The sequence below is a fragment of the Schistocerca nitens genome, chromosome 2 (genome assembly GCF_023898315.1).
Source record: "Schistocerca nitens isolate TAMUIC-IGC-003100 chromosome 2, iqSchNite1.1, whole genome shotgun sequence".
In the NCBI taxonomy this organism is placed as follows: domain Eukaryota; kingdom Metazoa; phylum Arthropoda; class Insecta; order Orthoptera; family Acrididae; genus Schistocerca; species Schistocerca nitens.
The window spans coordinates 546,315,515-546,337,622 of NC_064615.1; the positions used below are offsets into that span (position 1 = coordinate 546,315,515).

The window sequence follows — 22,108 nt, forward strand, 5'->3', positions numbered from 1 at the left end:
TGATTAAATAATATAATATGGCGTAAATCGTTAAAAATACTTTAACAACATAACTAAATAACTATCGCTTCATATACAAGCAGTAGTAGGCTTGAAGGGCAAAATGATTTAATTTTATGATACGTAATTTACACCATGTTAATAAATCGTATATATGATCTGCGATATACATATGTAACTGTTTACAAAATTTACAAATAATTCTTAATAATCCACTACTAGGCGCATTTAATAACCCGTAACACTGTGGCTACCATCTAACTAATAAACTGCAAAAATACTTATATTTATAACTGTACAGAATATTCGTGTCTTCCCTTCAGAATACTTACCAATTTACACAGAAAACTGCTTTGTAATCTCCGAAAGAGTGTTTCATCTCCAGGTTTGGGTCTAATGATAACCCCGAAAGGTCTCAAAGAGTACGCGGCTGTTGCTGAGCTGATTGTGGAAGATTTATAACAGCAGACTGCAGACTGCAGCTGGCAACAGAAAGCAACCCGCATGTTCAGCATGAAGTTTCGTGCTTTGCTTGTGGTCGCAGGTACTCGTATCGGACATTATTAAACTGTAATCTTGCTATCGTAATTACTGACCTTCTTTGGTAATCTAGCTACACGACAGGAAAAGTTTAAACGAAAGTGAGGCAGACGTGATCGGTTTTGGAGAATTATATCCATCTTCTAATCACTGGTATCTCAACGTTATGTTGATTACGTGGCTACTGCCAGTTATCGCAAGCATTAACTCACTGGTGTTTTAAAAGCACGGCCTCGAAAAGTAACTGCTGTTTTAAAAAACTACCTGACATTTGTTGAACATTTTTTAAAGACGTGGTAGCGATAATAATCTCATGTTCGGAATGCAAACTTTGAAAACGGAGACTGACCAAAGTAGCGTGCGTTGGCACTGAAACGGTTGTGCGGGAGGTAGACTGCTAGTGTTTAGATGTCTAAGGAGTTTTTGAACATGATGCGTAACACCGTAAAGGTTGTTTGATCAGCATTGAACACATTCCGAATTCACCATCCTTACATCAGCTAGATAGATCATCAGAAAACGTTGCACCTTCCCGTCTAATTTCATTTCCGAAAATTTGTTTCACTTTGTTCATTTCGCTAGATATTGAACATTGGCTGCAATATGTAATTCCCGTTTCAATTTTTTAATCAATGATTTCTCCCAATCTAAGTACAGATTATTGATACATCCTTACATGTTTTAAGGGAATCATGAATGGATGTAACTTCAATACAGTATAATTTCTACAAAACAACGTAACACGAAATTTATTTCTTTTCCGGCAGATAACATCGCTGTCCCATACCGTAGATACTTACGTAACATGGATGACAGAATTTGCGTCATTGCTGGATTGTGTTGAAAGAAAAAAAGTACAACGTGTTGTATAAGATTACTTGGCATCAGGAATTTAAGCTCGATCTAGAATAGTGGCGGAGTACAATTGGCTAGACAGCCAGCTGACGACCCAAGTTACAGTGAATATTGTTTTCCATATGAAATACGGCGCATCATGAAAAGGTATCACATACACGGTGTTAATGTGAGCAACTGCAGAGTATTCATCTAACGAGTAAATATTAGCTACATCATACAGAATTAATGACATCATTATTCGTAATCAGTGTATAGATATTCATTCCTACAGTTATCACATGGACAGTAGGAATTTAAATTTTGTAAAACTACGTCACACACGAGGCGTACGAAGAATGTGATAGTAGCTGGCAGCCACATCGGAGGCTGTCCTTGCTGTGTATGCAAGTGGCTGAGAGCGGTGGAGAGTCGCTTTTGTCGTGGGTGATAGTCCTACAAAGTAGATATGACAGAAGAAACAGAAATAATTCGGAGATGAGGTAATAGGATGCTGATATGGCGATGTAAGCCATAGGAATGTGTTATAGAGATGCTCTCAGGGGATTTAAATTGGAATTTTAGGAAGAAACAACGTTCTCCACTCTAATTCTTGTCGTGCTAATTTAGAAGATCCGTGTTTCAGAATGATCGTGCAACAACACAGCTTGTAACCTCGTATGTCTTCCTAAAGGACCGTGAGAATATCAGAAGAGCGGTTGCATAGGCGTATTGACGGTCATTTTCCGACTCTCAGAATACGAATGGAATGAACAGACGTTACCATTGTCGGGCGGAAGTATCTATTCGATATGGAGGTACAATGAGTTGCTACGCCTTCGAGTGATACGTTGACCCGGAGATGATGATGATTATGATGTTTGGTCTGTTGGGCGCTCAGGTGCGCGGTTATCAACGCCTGTACAAATTCGTAACCTTTGCTCAGCCCAATCTCTCAACTTTCAGGAATTGGCCCGGAGAGGACAACTGTTTGAACGTAACAACGACATGCCCGACTAGATCCGACCATTACTCAGTGCGAAAGAGGAAGATTAGGGTTTAATGTCCGTCGACATCTAGGTCATTAAGAGACGTCTCAACAGCGGGGAACCGTGGCTTAAACTGGCTCCTCTCCTCTGGAGTTGGTTGACGAAACACTGAACAGGTCAGGAGGCAACCGAAGTCATTGAGTCCATTTTTCTGTCGGTTCTGCAATGTTACCGATAGTCTCTGTTCAGCAGTTACAATCGCCAGATCTGAAACTCCACCCGCACTGAATGTTCATTGGACATGAAGGGACTACGTCTCGTTGCGGTAGAAACACGTGCAGCATACGTTCTCCTGTGTTGTTCAATGCCGCACCAAATTATATTCAACTCCTTAACAATCTCCTCTATATGAACTACTAGAAGATAGTGCTAGTGCTAGCTTCAGCTCACAGCGGTATGTGTAGACCAATTAATGTTTTGTATGTAAGTGACCCTACGCTATAAAAACAGTTGATTAACGACCGCAATAGCTGTTACTAAGCCTCCTCTAAGACCAATACCACTTTAAATATACAAATGTGTCGATTTGCATTTACGCTTGACAGAGTGTCCCCGTTCCAACTCCCACCGAAAAGAACTGCATTTCCTTCGAACACTCACAGTCGAGTGCTCTTTCTCTGTTTCCACAGCTGCAGACAGATCAAAAGACTCCAATAACAAGACTTGCGGCAGCGCGGGTATGAAGGGCTTATTTCAATAGTGGTACAAGACCCTCTTTGTTCATTCTGAGATACAGAGTCCTAAGGTTAAAAGAGCAGTGAAAAATCTACTGTTGAGATACCAGAAATATTCAAGTATACATACCTGAATTTTTCTGGTATCTCAACTGAAAATCTTTCAGCGCTCATTTAACTTTAGGACTCTGTAAGAATGAACAAAAAGGGACTTGTACCAGTATTGAAGTAAGAGCTTCATATATGAGTAGACGTTGGTATATTTTATTTATTAAATTTCATTGAATTGTTTATTTATTTACTCCATCAGTGTCACAGCCTCAAGGACCTCTGCTAGAAACACCGAAAAAGTATCAATGTTTTAACAGTATATTCATTATTACACGTGTAATAATTACCGTAGGTCTTGTATTTTGTATAAAATCTAAATTTTAGAAATAATAATTAAAGACAGAACGAAATCAGTAACAGTCAGTAATCACACTTTACGTATGTTTCCGAATAGTAGAAGCACAGAGATACAGGGTGCTACTGTTATACTATTGGCCTGACACCAATGGGCGTGAGGGAACAGACGGACACAGAATCGATTGGGAAAAGTAACTTAGTAACGTTGGGAGTAGTAGTACTAGCAGTAGTGGTAGTATGGACGATGTGGGCGAAAAGCTCACAGCAGAATTTGTTTTGCTTGTAGTTCTGGCGGCGCCGACTTCGGCGGTCTTCAGCAGGGAGTCGGCGTCTGACGACTCCTCAGTTACGGAGGCGCCGTGCCCGGGACCCTGTCCGGCGACGCGCGACCCCGTCTGCGCCACCTTTGACAATCGATACTACTACTACTCGTTCAGCAACTACTGCATGTACCAGCAGTGCCTATGTACTCTCAACTACCGTAAGTAGGCATCTCGTTCGTGCATATTACATATAAGTCGCAGACACTAAAGGGCTTCCATGAATAAAAAACACTCGGCAATATCATCGCGTGCACTTAGTTCAGATATTCGGTGTTTCAGTGTCTGCAATAAGTTTCATTGTCAAGAGCAAAGGAATGGTTTTGTTGCTTACGGAAAGGCGGGAGAATAGAAACATCTGAAGAGTAATGAAGACTGGGGCAGATTTACGAGGATCACCTTTGGGAGTTTTTAACTTTTTATTGTTACACTTATCGTGTGTAAAACTGTTCAGTCTTACAATGAAGAGACAAAGAAACTAGTACAAGTGAATAACAACGTGAAGGGCCCCCGAGAGCCCGCAGAAGTGCTGTGACACCACGTAGCATGGACTCGATTAATGTCTGATGTAGTGCTGGAGTGAAGTGATACCATGAATCCTGCCGGACTGTCCATAAATCTGTAAGAGTACGAGAGGGTGGGGATCTCTTCTGAACAGCACGTTACAACGTATCCCAGACCAATAATATTCATGTCTGGGGAGTATGGTGGCCAGCGGACATGTTTAAACTCAGAGGAGGGTTCCTGGAGTCGCGCTGTAGCAATTCTGGACGTGTGGGATGTTGCATTGGCCTCCTGAAATTGCCCAAGTCCGTCGGAATGCACAATAGATATGAATGGATGCTGGTGATCAGACAGGATACTTATGTACGTGCCACCTGTGAGAGTCGTATCTAGACGTATCAGGGGTCCCAAATCACTCCAACTTCACACACCCCACACCATTACAGAGCCTCCACCAGCATAAACAATCCTCTGCTGACATGCAGTGTCCATGGTTCAAACGGCTCTGAGCACTATGGGACTCAACTGCTGTGGTCATTAGTCCCCTAGAACTTAGAACTACTTAAACCTAACTAACCTAAGGACATCACACACATCCAAGCCCGAGGCAGGATTCGAACCTGCGACCGTAGCAGTCGCACGGTTCTGGACTGCGCGCCTAGAACCGCGAGACCACCGCGGCCGGCCAGTGTCCATGGATTCATGGGATTGTCACCATACCCATACATGTTCATCCGCTCAATACACCTTGAAACGAGACTCGTCCGACCACGCAATATGTTTCCTGTCATCAACAGCCCAAATCGGCGTTGACGGACTATGACACTACGCTCCAACTCACTTAAATATGGATAACGTGTCATTGCAACAGCAGTAGCCAATCTAACATCTACGCCAGACACTTCTTGTCTTATATAGGTATTGCCAATCGTAGCGCCGAATACTGCCTGTTCACATATCACTGTATTTCAATACACATGCCTATACCAGTTTATTTGGCGCTTTAGTGTATAGCACATCTATTAAAGTGTAACTTGGTATACGTAGTTCTATTTCAACATCTGACTTAAGAGTGTAAAATAACTTTATATTGGTTCAAGTAGCCCTCTGTATGGGGCAGGTTCATGTCCCTACAGAGACACATTTACGCATATGGTAGAACACAATAACGACTAAATAAAGTACTCTACAATTTTCGAAATATGTTTTACTGGCAGTAAAAATGGCTCTGAGCACTATGGGACTCAACATCTTAGGTCATAAGTCCCCTAGAACTTAGAACTACTTAAACCTAACTAACCTAAGGACATCACACACACCCATGCCCGAGGCAGGATTCGAACCTGCGACCGTAGCAGTCCGCGGTTCCGGACTGCAGCGCCAGAACCGCTAGACCACCGCGGCCGGCTTTACTGGCAGTAAACAAAATTAAAACTTGCTAAGAGCGCTCATCATACTAAAATAAAAAATTTCATTGCCAATACAGAAATTTTTTGGCGAAATTCCATGAGTAAGCATAATACGGCCTATATAGAAATTTGAATGTTAATTATAGGCCCATTCATCATTACGTCCGAATTGCAACATAAGCACACAGAAAGTAATGTCCCTCCCTTCGTACAATCGTAGTGAGTCCCAATTTTGCATCTATCGAATTGGAGGCATTTCTTTTTGATTGGTTGTATCGTTTCAACAAGCCAATACAAAGCCAGTTTACATCCCCTTCATCAGTCTGTTGCAGGCTGTAAGAGAGAAGAAGAAACACTTGGTTGGTTATCCGTTGACAGTTGAGTGATTGTTAACAGACGCTTTGGAAGGATTAGTTTGTGAAAGGAGATTGGGAGGAAGAAGGAGACGTAAGGTAACAGACGACATAAACGGAGGCGGAACTTTCGCGTGTCTTAAGAGGATGGCTAACGACAGGAGTACATGGAGAGTTGCCGTGTGAAAAACTTTCTTTGGCAGGGCACTAACGTCGATATCAAAAGTAGGCCCGTCAGCAATTTCCCGTGTTCTTGCTCCTAGCAATTCTTTAGCCTTATTAATCTATGCTCCCTTATACTAATTCGTTCAGCTTTAGGTTCATCGCCGGCCGGTGTGACCTAGCGGTTCTAGGCGCTTCATTCCAGAACAGCGCTGCTGCTACGGTTGCAGGTTCGAATCCTGCCTCGGGCATGGATGTGTTTGATATCCTTAGGTTAGTTAGGTTTTGGTTCTAATTTCTAGGGGACTGATGACCTCAAATGTTAAGCCCCAAAGTGCTCAGAGACATTTTGAAGTTCATTAGCTTTTAATACGCTCTTTTTTTAACAATGTATACCTTTTATTTCCTTGTTCCTCTTTTTTTAGATTGCTTTTCCAACTTCTGTTCTCGTAAGGATGGAAATGCTAAATAGTGCGTAAACGTGTCCCGACAGACATGCGTAACGCTCCCATGCTTGCTTAGTTTCTGAAGTACAACAGTAACTTCCGCCCTTTGAAATTGTAAAAATGTACCTTGCAAATTAAAATAATCTATTGTAACGGAAGACATAATTTTCTTTCCTCAATTGTAAAATGTACCCAAGGAGCTTCGTTATGTGTGTAATAAAATTTACTCGTCTTGCACAAAAACTCAGATATGTTCAGCGCGCTAAGACACTCATCGAGCTGGTGCCCTGGAGTTCGTGAGAGCTCTCAATAGATGGCAGTACTGATCTTTCGATCTCAGTAGAGGTCTAGCAAGAAAGGTTCCCGAGAAAGGTGCTCTGCGTCAACGTGCACCGTGGGTTAACGACCCTCGATCTCCACTACAGTCTGTTTACGATGCCCTGACCGAGTTCTATCTGAGCTGCGGGGAGTAGAGGAAGCAGGCTCCACCCACAGAAACCTATGGTGCAAACGTCGATGCGCGGCTACAACCCGCATTTTCCTCAAGTAGCACTGTCACTCCACATGTGCTTAATACTTTAGCACCTCACCGTACAGTCACTCTGTAGCTCCTACTGTACACATAGACACAATTTCTTAAGGTCGCTAATCGCTAATGTTGTCACCGGTCAAGGATAAAACTATCGCTACGAAAGTCGTCCGACTTCAACTGACTTCTGTCAATTCAGGATTAGGATGCCCGGTGTCGTGAACACACGGTACATTCATGAGCCGATATATATGCAGAATGAAGTGAATAATGAATATTTGTGCCAAAGTCGGGATTTACGAGGCAGATGCTGAGACGTGAATGGGAGTTAAGATCGACAAGGGTAGCATGCTAGGATAATCCGTGTAGTTTGGCAAAGCCTCTGTGCCATAGTGGCATAGTGGTTAGAGCATGTGGCTGTTGAACAAAAGAACCAGGATTTGAATCCTGGGCTTGGTACAAATTTTCATTAATCGCTTCAGTGCGCGTATACACACAACAGTTGTTTGAGACTTAGAAAGGTCTATGGAGGTATGTAGTTCATTTAAAAAATATCATTTACCAACGAAGAAAACAGTCACTATTTCTTCCCCAGTCGCAGCTTAACAAACGTGCTTCATAATACAATGCCATGCATCATTTTCCTATTCTGGTAGCATATATTAATTTATTTTAGAGTTTTGTTCATGGTTGCAGCAGCAACCATAGGATGAAATCTGTTTGATGAATTAACAAACAGCCAATCAATTGCAAACTGGAAGATTTTTGGCCGGCCGTTGTAGCCGAGCGGTTGTAGACGCTTCAGTCCGGAACCACGCTTCTGCTACGGTCGCAGGTTCGAATTCTGCCTCGGGCATGGATGCGTGTGATGTCCTTAGGTTGGTTAGGTTCAAGTAGTTCTAAGTTCTAGGGGACTGATGACCTCAGATGTTAAGTCCTATAGTGCTTAGAGCCATTTGAAGTTATTTTAAAATCCCTTGACCATGGTCTGAATCCCAATAAAAAATGTATTCTTCAGAAGGAAATATTAATAATGAATTCTTCGACTCTGTTGTTTATTCTTGCCTATGCTCTACCTAGTATGTACCAAAACGAAGCATATAAAAACGGGATTTTTCCGGAGCTCACACATCGGGTTCTATTAGTGACAGAAAGATAAGCTCAAGTGTTCTTCATAGCACTTCGGCTAGGGACCATTTGTATACCCAGCATAAGGATCGTCTTACTGAAACTATCCTACAGTACATGGTCAAAGTTTTAATATTACATACTACATCCAGCTTAGGCAAATGGAGCAAATCGATTAGTTCTTTTAGCATTTTATATGGTCTTCGGTGGGCCTTAAGAATCTTCTGGAAGTAACATTTAGTTCATGGGTGGTTCCTGAGAAAACTCGAAAAAAATTGTTTTCAAGTAATAAAACTAATCCACGATTTCCAAGACGGCTATGCCCAGAAAATGACTGTAATTTTTACAGTACACTCCTAAAGATTCACATCTCGATTGAATTTGAATGTTTTCGTTATATCTGGATCTGTTTCAGAGATGCAGAGGTTCAAATTTACCCTACCTGGTCACGTACAATCCGGTGTTAGGTGAAACGTAGTTTGTAAAGTGACATAGCAAGGAGAAATATGCTGTACAGAGTTTCCGTTATCATTGCAGTGGTTCTGGGAACACCATTTTGTTGCAGTATAGAAGCACGTGCAAAATTCTTGAGCGCATAAAATCCGGTATGAGGTGTAAAATAACGTATTTATGCGTTATTTAAATTTCACACAAGTAAACTACGAAACCTTTGTTGACGTATAAAGTTGTCTTCATATGGGTGCATGCCTTCTGTAACAGGCGAAAGAAGGGAACCAGTGGGAAAAAGCTCCTATCGGACAACGTAAAAGATAAATACGCTCCTGTTTATTAAGAAACTCTGGCTGTAAGGTGAGGTACCAGTTCCCTCATTCTACTTTTAAAAAATTTCCCAAGAATTTTTACGTGCGATCGTATTCGCACGTTTTATTCTGATGGAGGAGGAGACAGAGGCAGCCGGAGAAAGAAAAGTATTGAATACTGGAAAATCGTAGACGACGGCAGTTGTTGTGTAGAAAGAGCCCAGGAGAAAATTGCTGTGTGAGATAAAGAGAGGAGCACAGTTCAATGGAACGTAGCTGACAGTGAGTAACAGTGCTACGAAGAGATTGAAGCAGACAGTGCCAGTGGGAGAGGAATAAACAGAAGGAGAAAGTTAAGTTGGGAGGAGCCAGTGATAATGAGACACAGAGTCTACGACAATGGCAAAGATGGTGAGACAGATAGTGAGAAGAGGCAGCAGCAGTGAGTAGGAATGAACGAGATAATAACAATAAGGGAGAGAAAGGGGGAGGGGGAGACGTGACTGTGAGAGAAGGCAATATTAGTAGAACATAACGAAGGTGTTTGTGATATCGAGGCGGCGGACAGTGACCGAGACACAAAGAGATAATGCCCTTGAGTTAGGCTCAAGCGATGAACTGGTTGGTGTGAGCCGGCCACAGTTATTGGAGCTTGAGGTAGTGAGAGGGTAGTTGCATGTTAAAAATAGCGCGCAAGGTTTTGGAGAAATTCCGAAGTTGCTGAGGAAGGTAGAACGAGACAGCTGGTACCCGAATTTTGAGTCAAAGTCTTTTAATAACCAGGAGCATATTCGCCTTATTAGTGCTCCAATAAAAGCAATTTCATCCTGGTTGAGATATGATCGATTTGTATGTTCTGTCTCGCCGTGTAATTAAGTAACACAAAACAACTTGAAAGATTAGTTTTGTTGTAGTTTTTTATATTTCATTTCTGTTACGAAACATGACAGCTATAATGTTTTAACTTTGAAGTGAGGTCGGTAGATCAGATTACGGGAGGTTGTCGAGCGCACCTGCCCCCATGCTATTATACACTCGCTACAACAAATGGTGTGTGTTCGCAGTATAGAATATCTGCATTTGAACGGAGCTTCGTGTTATTCTACAATGAATAACTTGAGATAGTTCTATGGTGAAAAGAAAGTCTCCGTGCATGTAAAAACGTAAATACAAGGAAACATTTTCTGTCGGGTGTTCCCTAGGAAGGTAAAGACTTTCTTAATTTATACAGTTTCATAATTTATACAGCTGTATTATTTTCTTCCTGCAACTTTGTTTAAACTACAGCTTCAAATGCCTAGCCACAAATAATACAAAGCAAAGAAATAATTTGTCTGTTCCACTTACATCACCAGATCGGCTATAAATGTAAGGAACAGGGCCCTTCATTTACGATTACTTTGAGATAGCTCAACATGGTACTTACTAAAACTGATACGTACTCGAAGAGTATTATTTATAATACAATTTATAATACAATTTATAATACAATTTATAATACAATCTGTTGTGGACGTCCTTAACAATTTCAATGTGGGTCATATAACGCATACTGTTTGCAATACCTCATAATAAATGATTTACTTCTTTCGGAAGCACGTACTAAACTATGGTTCTACAGTTAAAATACGGTATAATACCTGCAGGTATCATTTTAAGATCTCTTTGTCGATTTAGTAAACTTTCAAAATTTAAGTAAACAAACATCTTTGTAACAGTGTTAAAGAGAATCATGAATCGTTTGCTAAGCTCTGCATCCCTACCTGATGGTAATATCTGCATGTAATAACAGATATCCCCAAAAGTTTTTACATGTTTTGGAAACGAATAATGCGGTGTACGTAATATTTTATTTATTAGTCTTCGGTGTAGTAACATCAAATAAAAATAACTAATGAATGAATGCTTATACAGGATGACAACAGTTTATAAACAGTAAACTCACAGAATACAGATAGAGATATGTTATATGCGAAGTTATACGTTTATGAATATAACAAAAGGCACAGAATGATAAAGCCTCGTTTGTCAGCATTCGTCTCTGAAATTTTCAAAACAAAGTTTCTATTAATTTTTTGATAACGGAAGACCATTTCCAAGTACCATTTAATGACAAGTTTTTTAACACTTTTGCGAGTTTTACCAAGCTGTCATAGTGCCTAGACGACGTTCAAAACTTCATGGCATGAACCGTGTCAGCACAAATTTAATTCTAATCGACTCTAATACTTACTGAAACTTCAGAAAACACCCTAAAATATTATTAAACTACTTGGACGACGTCCGGAATTCTCTACTATCGTCCGCCAATTTCTGGACGTGTTCGCACATGTTCGCTAGTAATATGTCTGGGCAATGACCTAACAGCTGTAAGTTTTGTACACCATCGGGACTCGAGGGCAACCCCTTACCTGTCAAAGTGGCTTTAACTGTTGACGCCCTCGGGCACAACTCAGTACATACGTTTATATCTTACTAGCTGCGGAAACTTCCCTTCAAGATTAAAGCTCTATAGAAATCCTCTACATAACTAGCTGACTAGCAGCCTTGGAAGAAAGGACACGGCAGGGGAACGGCTTACCCGCAATGTGACAGTGTTTGCCGAATGATTATCTTACTCTGCGGGTGTTGGTGCTCTCGCGAACCTACCTGACTGATTGAAATGGCTGGGATTCGAACATTCGTCTGTCCGTCCTGCGCCTGTTGAGGTCCATAATCATACACGTGAAGAGACGTCTCCAAGAATGTTGCCTCGAAAGGTTAGAGCCCCATTTTATGTTCCTGTCAGTAGCACTATTTTTATATGTTCGTAAAGCTTGTCAGGAACTGACAAACTAATAAAGCAGTTGCAGGGTGGGTTGTGCTGGGAAACAGATACTGAGAAAAAATATCGATATGTTGCCCCGTTTCTTAGGTAATTATCATGGAAGTAGGCCACTCAGGCCTTTGGGCGCACAAATTCAAGAGACCCGCCAGAGATGGTGTGGCTAAACGTGTGTTCTTTCTTTGGTTTCTTAAAATCGAAGGAGAGAGCGATACAATACTGGACAAGGGAAGGTGATAAGAATCGAACCGGAGCCAAACATTAGGTAGTCTCGTACACTACCATCAGCAATAGGACAGCACAGAAACAGGAAGGAATGTTAGGGTTTAACGCCCTGTCGATATCGACAGCATTAGGGACAAACTCGGAATGTTTCAGGGATGGGGAAGGAAAAGGTCTTGCTCTTTGAGAGGAACCATCCAGGCACTTGCTAGGAACTGTTTAGGGAAATCACAGAAAACCCAAATCTCGATGGGCGGCCGCAAATTTGAAGTGCTGTCCCCACGAACGCATGCCCAGTATGTCAACCACTGAGCCACCATGCTCGGTGCTGTCAGAACAACTGACACTTACTGTTTTTGGCGGGCCCCTTGAATTTGAGTGTGCAGAGTTCGTTATAGGTTAATTTGCTACTTTACAAAGAAACAGAGTAACTACTACATTGTTTTCCTTAATAATTTTTCCTCCTCACAACCTATCCTGAAACATCCTTCCCACATTTGCAGTGTTTCTTACCACACTGTAAATCCGCAGCAATGTATAAAGTGTTGTTCAATGTCGAGGCTACAATTTAATCTTCCACAGCTCTTTCTTTCCCTAAACCAGAGAGTAACGACGGCTCTCCCAATTTTTCTGGTGCTTTTATCCTCTTGTTAATTTATTAACTCCTGTTCAGGTATTATCTCCGATGTAATTAAAACCTTCTGGGTCTCCACTGTAATCCTAGCCAGTAGTAGGACAAGGAGAGCGTCACCACAAAGTAGGTCACCCCAAAGTGGGTCACCCCAAAGAACCGTTATCCAACATGGCGGCCGTCACCCCAGGGGCAGCGTCTTCCCAAAGTACCGTTATCCAAGACGGCATCCGTGACACAAGTAAATGACGGCACATGACGTCAGCTGATGATGCAATTGAAGTCGGCAGATGATGCAGGTACCGTTATCAAAGATGGCGCCTTTTTGAGGGAAGATAGCTCAATTGCGCTACCTCTTCTAACCTATGAAAATGGCGGGAAAGAAAGGGCCACCTCCATTTACCTAAGACCACTCTTCCTAAGAACTGGGCATAACTCTTTATTTAAACAATTAGAGGCAGTACCATCATCAAATATGTTCACCATCCTCTTGGAAAATGTTCACAAATTTTTCTCTAAGAGCTTCCTCCTGCAGCTGAGGCAAGTTAGTATGGTATTGTCGTTCAATTTGAATAAAAGTCTTATAAATTTGTTTAAATTTCCTTAAATTTCTTTAAATTTTTTTAAATTTGATTAAATTTATTACCTAACTACAGCATTAGTGTCGTGTTACCGCCACAAGATGCTGAGATATCGATAGCTGTGTTACATGCACTCATTCAGCCATTTTAACAATCAGAGGCAGTACCACCATCAAGTGTGTTCGCCATCCTCTTGCAAAAAATTGACGTTAATTTTGCTCCTAGAGCTTACTTCTGCAGGGTTAGAGTGGTTGATAAGTTGGGCTTTTTACTTGCAGTGAGTCTTTGTGCATTGAAATATTTTCGGGTGATTAATCGTTGTGAGCGTGTTTGAATGCATTATATCAGTGATCTACGAGTAGTTTGCACGTTTGCTTGGTGCGTACTAAATTATTTCGGTAGTTTAGGAGGTGGGTTGTTTGCAACAGGAGACCAGACAGCCAGATCATCGGTCTCACCGGATTAGGGAAGGACAAGGAAGGAAGTCGGCCGTGCCCTTTTAACAAACCATCCTGGCATTTGCCTGGAGCGATTTAGGGAAATCTCGGAAAACCTAAATGAGGGTGGAGCCGAACGCGGGATTCAACCGTCGTTCTCCCAAATGCGAGTCCAGTGTGCTAGCCACTGCGTGACTTCGTAATTTTTAAGTTGTTTGCATCTCGGCACATCATTTTAATGTATTATTATTTAGGAGTAGTTTCGAGGTCTGTAAACTATATTGTGACTCTAAGCACGTTAGGGTGAGTGTTTTGCATCACCGTAATAAATAAATTAGGTGAAATCCTTAGTTAAATAAATTGTTCAAAAAAATTAATAAAGTACACTACCTTCTCTCTTCAGTAGCCAAAAACAGGCTGATTCCTTTTTCCACGTCAATTTTTCTCCCCTCCAGACCGCTGGCATGGTGAGTGTTTTGTCTCAGCGTAATAAACTAGATGAGATATGTAATTCGATTTATGTAGGAAATGTGGTTGGATGATGTTGAAAGGTAGTTAAAACTAGGTGTTTGGAAGCGTAGCGAACACTTTTTCTTGCCTATATGAATAAGCAGCCTCTAGTGGGAGCGACACCATATTAACACTCCTCAGCAAAATTCATGCATATTTTCCAAGAGGATGGCAAAAACACTTGATGGTGGTAGTGGCTCTAATTGTTTAAACAAAGACTTACGTCCAGGGCATGTAATACAGCTATTAAAATACCGATATCTAAGCCTCTTGTGGCGGTAGCACAACACACTAGGTACATAATAAATTTTTAAAATTTAAACACATTTAAGGAAATTTATACAAATTTAAAGAAATTTACACAAACTTAAAAAATTATAGTAATTATATTCGAACTGAATGGAAACACCATACTAACTCCCATCAGATGTTAGAGCAAATTTCGTGAACAGAGATGATGGTTGTAGTGGGTCTAATTGTTTAAATAAGGACTTACGTCCAGTGATAGAGCTATCGATATCTCACCCTCTTAGTACGATAGCACGACACTAATGCTGTAGTTAGATAGTATATTTAATCAAATTTAAACAAATTTAAGGAAATGTAAACAAATTTATAAAAAAATTTATTCGAATTGAAAGACAATACCATACTAATTTGCCTCAGCTGCAGGAGTAATCTCTTAGAGCAAAATTCGGGAACTTTCTCCAAGAGGATGGTGAACATACTTGATTGTGGTACTGCCTCTAATTGTTTAAATAAAGACTTATGCCCAGTTCCTAGGAAGAGGTGACTTAGGTTAGAGGAGGTGGCCCTTTCCTTCTCGCCATTTTCTTAGGTTAGTAGAGGTAGCACAATTGAGTTATCTTCCCTCCAAAAGCCGTCATATTTGATAACGGTATCCGCATCATCTACGGACGTCAATCGCATCATCTGCCGATGTCAATCAGATCATCAGTTGACATCATGCGATGTCACACACTTACGTCATGGACGCCGTCTTGGATAACGGTACTTTTGGGTGACGCTGCCTCTTGGATGATGGCCGCCATCTTGGATAGCGGTACTTTGGGGTGACCCACATTGGGGTGACCTACTTTGGGGTGACGCTCTCCTTGTCCTACTACTCCCAGCCATTGCTTAAAATATCAACACTGATCAACTGTCAACGGCCTTGTCAAAGAGCACTTCAGATTGGAGGATGTTTCAGGGCACTCTCTAGTCGGTGAGATGAGGAATTGCCACTAAACAGCGGAAGAATCAGTAATGATCAACAGCATGAGTTTGCAGAAGGCAACGGAAACAGCTTGGTTAATGACACATGTTATGTACCTGCAGGACATGTGGTCTCTAATTGAAGAAGTGTCATGATGATCTCTCCATTGGCAACACGTTCCGTATAGTCCCCCACTCTAATCTGCAGGGTTGGGGAAGTAACCGTGAGATACCTAGCAATATAAATCATTTGGGAATTAAGTAAATGGAAGCTCAAAGAAGTCAAGACGGAATGGCTGCGCGAAAATGTGAAGATATCAAAAAAGAAACTGTCGTCGGAAGCATTAATTCAGCGTGTAGAAAAGTCGAAACAACCTTCCATGAAAGTTAAGGCAAGAGCGTAAACATTAAGAGCGCAATAAGAATTTCATTGTTAAACGCGTAGAAGAATGTGGGAAAGTGAAAAGCGAACACTGAAGGCTTCTATTTGGGGACTATTTGCCTGATGCTAACATGAGATGAAATTTTATGTGGAAGAACTAGGGGTTCCAGTTTATAGTCGGTGATTGAGGGAGCTTTGGAAGGTATTCGACAGTTATTTCTAGAATCTTTGGGGGTGTGACAAAATAACTACCATTCAGATTAAAGGGTAGAATACATGACAGACATCAACAGAGTTTACAGAGAATATCAACCAAATATCCACTGCAGGTAAGTCGAAACCTATAGTACTATCAGCTCAACGTCTCAGGAATCCAGGTTACTGACAGTGGCAATGTACAGAAGTATGGGGAAGATTATCGAGAAGTTGTAAGGCGACGATCAATTGGCACTTAAAAAGATAAAGGCAATTCAGTCTTTGTAGGTGATAATGAAAGTAAGACTGAGGAAAAATCAAGACATGTTCGTTGGATTATTCGGCTTAGGAAAAGCTTTAACAATGTAAAATAGTGCAATATGTTTGATATTCTCAGAAAAAAAAGGAATAGGCTGTAGAGAAACACAGATAGTGTGTAATACCAACAAGAACCGGGAGGGAATAATCAAAATAGCGGTGCTTCGATTACAAAGGCTGTAAGAAAGGCGTGTAGACTTTCACCGCTACAGTTCAAATCCGTACATCGGAGTAGCGATGCCAGTAATAAAAGTAATGTTCGAGAATGGGTTTAAAATTTACGTCAAAGGTTATCAATGATAGTGTTCGCAAAAGGTAATGCTAAATGTTCGAGAATGGGTTTAAAATTTACGTCAAAGGTTATCAATGATAGTGTTCGCAAAAGGTAATGCTACACTCAGTAATAGTGAAGAATAAGTACAGAGCCTGTTGAGAAGAAGGAACGGTCAACCAAGTTCGGTTTTCCAACAGTCCTTGCTTCAATATCATACAATACTGTGCTGCAAAAATGCACTCTAAATAATTTTGTCTTGATATTAAGTCTAATCTTTGATCCTAGTAGACTGCTTGACCACGAATTTCCTCTTTTTCCTGTGCCAGACTGCTTATATCCTGAAACTTCCTGGCAGATTAAAACTGTGTGCCCGACCGAGTCTCGAACTCGGGACCTTTGCCTTTCGCGGGCAAGTGCTCTACCATCCTTTTTCTTTTGTTTTTTTTATCTCATTTTGTTCGTTTCCGTTCGTTGTATCTGTTCTGGGCGGACGTCGAAAGACACCCGTTTCAGTTCGTTGTTGATCCATTAACTCAGTTTTTTTTTATTACAGAGGGTATCTCGTCTCCTACCTTTCCAAACTTTACAGAAGTTTCGCAGGAGAGCTTCTGTAAAGTTTGGAAAGGTAGGAGACGAGATACTGGCAGAAGTAAAGCTGTGAGGACCGGGCATAAGTCGTGCTTCGGTAGCTCAGATGGTGGAGCACTTGCCCGCGAAAGGCCAAGGTCCGAGTTCGAGTCTCAGTCGGGCACACAGTTTTAATCTGCCAGGAAGTTTCATATCAGCGCACACTTGGCTGCAGAGTGAAAATCTCATTCTGCTTATATCCTCCTTGTTCCGTCTATCATAGATTATTTTACTGCCTAGATAGCAGAATTTCGTAACTTCGCTTTCCAGAATCCTAATGTCAAGTTTCTCTTTGTTCTCTTTCCTTCTACTTCTCATTGCTGTCATCATCCTTCATTTTACTCTCAATTCATATTTTGTATTCATTACACTTGATTCATCTCAAGAGATTATTCTATTCCACTTTCACTGAGAACAGCAATGTCGTCAGCGAATCTTATAATTGATATCTACTCATCTTGAATTTTAACGTCACTGTCGAACCATTCTTTCATTTCAGTCACTGCTTATTCGTTGTATAGACTACAGTGGAGGCGAAAGAATACAACTCTGCGTTACACACTTTTTAAACCAAGCACTACGTTCTTGGTCGTCCAGTCATATTATTCCCTCTTGGCTCTTGTACATATTATATATTACACGTCGTTCCCTATAGCTTACACCTATTTCTCTCACAGTTTCGAACATCTTTCTCATCATTAGGTTGTTGATCAGTTTTGCTTCTATTGTCAATCGCAACATCAGAACTGCCTCCCTGATACCTTTGACCTTTCCTAAAGCCAAAGTGGTAGTCATCTAACACACAGTCAGGTTTTTCCCTTTTTCTAATTACTATTCTTCTTGGAAACTTGGATGAATGAGCTGTTAAGCTAATTGTACCACAATTCTTTCTGATTGTTCATGATGTTTTCCCTAAAGTCTCATGGTATACCGCCGCTCTCATATATCCCACACACAAAAGTGAGTATTCGTTTTGTTGCCACTTCTCCAATGGTTTAAGAACTTCTGATGGAATGGTACTTATCCGCCTTGTGTTATTTGATCCTAATTAGTCCAAAGCGCTATAGACGCCTTCAGGGTACTCTGTCTACCCATCTGCTCTAGTCTCTGCATTGAACTGCGGAATCTTCACTGTACTCTTAATGTTATCGTCCTTGCTTTATATAATTTCACCGCAGGCTGTTTTGACTTTTCTGTATGCTAAGTCAGTCCTTCCGACAATCATTTCTTTCCCGATTCCTTCGGATTTTCAAGCACCCATTCCACCTTAGGTTCCATGCACTTCGTATTTATTCCATGCGTAAGTATTTGTAGCCCATACCTGTAGTCCTGAATTTTTCCGAACATTTTTGTACTTACTTTTTCGTCGATAAACTGAAGTATTTCTTCTGTTACCCATGGTTTCTTCGCAGTTACCATCCTTGTAATATTTCTAGTTTCTGTGACTGTCCTTGTTAGAGATGTCAGCATTCCTCTTGAAGTGAATTTCCTACTGAGCTATTCATTATTGCAGCATCTATAGCCTCAGAGAACTTCAAGTGTACCTCTTCGTTTCCTGGCACTTAAGTAGGCCACTTTTTTGCACACCGTTTCTTTCTTACTCCTTTTGTTAACTTCAACCTAATCTTCATCATCAATAAATTGTGATGTAAGTCTGTATTCGCTCCTGCGTACGCCTGAAAATCCAATATATGATTTCGGATCTTTGCCTCACCGTGAGGTAATCAAACCCTAATATTCCCGTATCTCCCAGCATTTTACAAGTATACCTCCTCCTCTTGTTAGCGCTGAGCACAGTATTCGCTATTACTAACCGAAATTTATTGAAAAACTCCATTATTCTTTCTCCTCTCTCGTTGCTACTACCAAGCCCTTATTCTCCAGTAATTCATTCTTCCACTCCTTTCGACACAGTCACATTCGAGTTCCCCACGACTACTAGATTTTCATCTCCCGTTACGAACAAATTACCCGTTCAGTACACTCATATACTTTCTCTGTCTCTTCATCTTCTAATTTCGACGTTGGAATTATACCTGAACCATTGTTATCGGTGTCGGTTTGTTATCGATTCTGATAAGGACAGCATTGTGACTGAACTCTTCCCTAACTACCTACTCGTAATGAATCCTACTCCCTCTATACCACATTCTGTTGCTATTGGTATAACCCTATACTTGTCAGACCAGAAATCCTTGTCATCTTTCCATTTGAGTGACCCCCAATGCATCTGGTTTGAGCCTCAGAATTCCCCTTTTCCGATTTTCTAATTTGTCTACGATATTCAAACGCCTTACATTCCACGCTTAGAGTCGTTGATCGTTACTCTTTAGTTCGTTATTCAATCTTTTTCTCATGGTCACCTGCCCCTTGGCAGTCTCCTTGCAGGAACTGGAATATGGGCTATTCCGGAATCTTTTTCCAATGGCGAGATCATCATGACATTTTTTTTTTCAATTACAGGTCGCACGTCCTGTGTCTTTAAAGCAGTGGTTTCCGTAATCTTCTTCATCCTCATGTCATTGATCGCTATTGATTCTTCCGCCTTTTACGAGCAATTTCCCACCCCGAGGGCAAGGGAGTGGCCCTGAATCTCCGCCCGCTTCTCCGCCCTCTTTCATAAGGCCGTTGGCAGAACGAGGGTGATTTCTCACGCCGGAAGTCTTCGACACCATTGCTGATGATTTTCATACAAAATCTAAGCAGAGGGGAGATTCTATGCCGGGACCTCCGACTTACTGAGTAGTACTCAAAGATGCTACCACTTTTTTACCCACTTCCTCTTCATTTTGCTCATCATTGTCCTCATTTGCTCTGTGTGGACGTCACATGACGACCATTCAGATTCATCTTTGAATACTTCACTCAGATTTTCTTCTTTTTTTTTAAGTTCGTAGGGCAGCCAGAGCTATGAATAAACACGCTGAGCTACTTTGCTAGCATTATTACATGGGTAGGATGGGTAGCAGCAGTCCTTTGCAGGGAGCTCGGACGTAGAGTAGAAGGTCACCAAGAAACAGGCGGAAGAATACTACCTGTACAGTTTCACACAAAAATGATGAAGACAGTGAAATCCAGGTGTACATGGCGACATTGTCTTATGACGAAGAAGAAGTGGAAATAGCATACACTGAGATGCTGTAAGCATCCTAGCATCCTCAAAGGATGAGGCAACCTATTCATTATGGGAGACTGGAATGCTTCGGTGAGAGAAGGAAGAGATTGGACTATAAACGGATCTTTTGGGCGTGGAGGAATAAACGAAGGGCGGAGGGGGCATAATTTAGAAGTATTCCCAACAGAACATCATACCATCCACAGAGAAGGTATACTTGGAAAGCACCTGATGGTATGAACAGTTATCAGATCAACATGATTCTAATGAGACACAATCCAATAAGAGGCTGTAGACACAATCCAGGTCCAGACATTGACAGTGACCATAACATAGTGACAGGAGAATGTGATATGAAGTTCAAAAGCCTTCCGAAAAGAACTTGTGAGAAATAGGATGAAATGAATAAAGGATGATATGATTAGGTCGGCATACGAGGAACAAACACTAGAAACTTTGTAGACAGTAAGGAGATAGAATGCAAAGCATAAAAAAGAATACATAATAAAGAAAATAATATGATCTAATGTGAATGTCCCTACTTAATGTAGTATGATTGCAATATTTCGGTTGCGAGTGCCAGCGATGATGCTCTACCGTAATTTGATACGAGAATGCTCTTTGCTCTGACGACAACGGTCTTTGCTGAAAAAAAAGGAGCATCTATGTTTTTTTTAGAATTGTTGGAGATAAGTTTGCATATAGAACTAATCTGAAGTGCAGAGGTCAACATGTAATCGTGATTATCACGAATAAAAATTGAATTTGTGGAAGAAAGAAGATAAATATCGTTTACGAACTTTTATTCGATATTGGTTCCTCGGACTTTCATAAAAAGTATTAGTGTGTTAAGCAGTATAGTGCATAGTGATTTCTTCGTGAATTAGCAATACTGGGCGAATCTGCTACTGTCACGATCCGAACGACGCGCAATATTTCACCGACAGCTTGTATGTTCAAGACGTTCCCTTAGCGACCAATTCGTTAGTCAGAAGATATCATACAGCCACTGTTGTTTAGCCTTATCATTCTGAAAGTGTTTCCAGAAAAGAAAATTTACGGTGACTGTGAACATTATAGCTGCTAAGAGAGACGGCGTCTTCATCGCGAGTTGTAGCAGTTTTTCTCCGACTCCGCGTGGCGTTATCTGAGAACCGGAGGAGCAGAGACCTCCGACCGCCAACTCATCCTGCACCTAAGCCGTTCTCTTCTTACAGCAGACACGAAGAAAACACATTCATCTGTAGTAAAAATTTTTGACATATTGTTTGTATTAGACATTTAAATATTATATTATGTATGCATCTAGGCAAAAAAATTCTAAAGAGAGTTTTTTAATGCAGTACCTGCCTAATCTTTGTCAGTTAGTTAATTAACAAATTTTTCTTATTGGTAGCAGTTCACAAAGTAGTGAGGAATGAAATCAACCGAGAGTAAAAAAAGAGTAAACAACAATTCTTGGAGGACCAGTGCAAAGAGGCGAATGAAATGATTAAGACAGGAATCTGCCTATAAGTCACTTAAACAGTACTTTGGAAACAAGCAAATAAAATCCAGTAGAGTCCAGAACGAAGATGGAATAGTATTATATACACTGAAAGACAGAGTAGAAAGGTAGAAGGAATATGGAGGAAATAATGATGATCTGATACTGGCGAAC

At 41.0% G+C, this 22,108-nt stretch overlaps 1 protein-coding gene across 1 annotated transcript in view; it reads left to right on the forward strand.

The window, feature by feature from the left end:
- The first annotated feature begins 484 nt into the window (after positions 1-484).
- Positions 485-22,108, forward strand: part of LOC126234487 (uncharacterized) — a 37,689-nt gene continuing 16,065 nt past the window's right edge. Inside the window, exons 1-2 of the mRNA XM_049943182.1 lie at positions 485-544; positions 3,792-3,986. Coding sequence (XP_049799139.1) covers positions 505-544; positions 3,792-3,986 — 235 coding nt within the window. The 5' untranslated portion in view covers positions 485-504. The remainder of the gene's footprint in view (positions 545-3,791; positions 3,987-22,108) is intronic.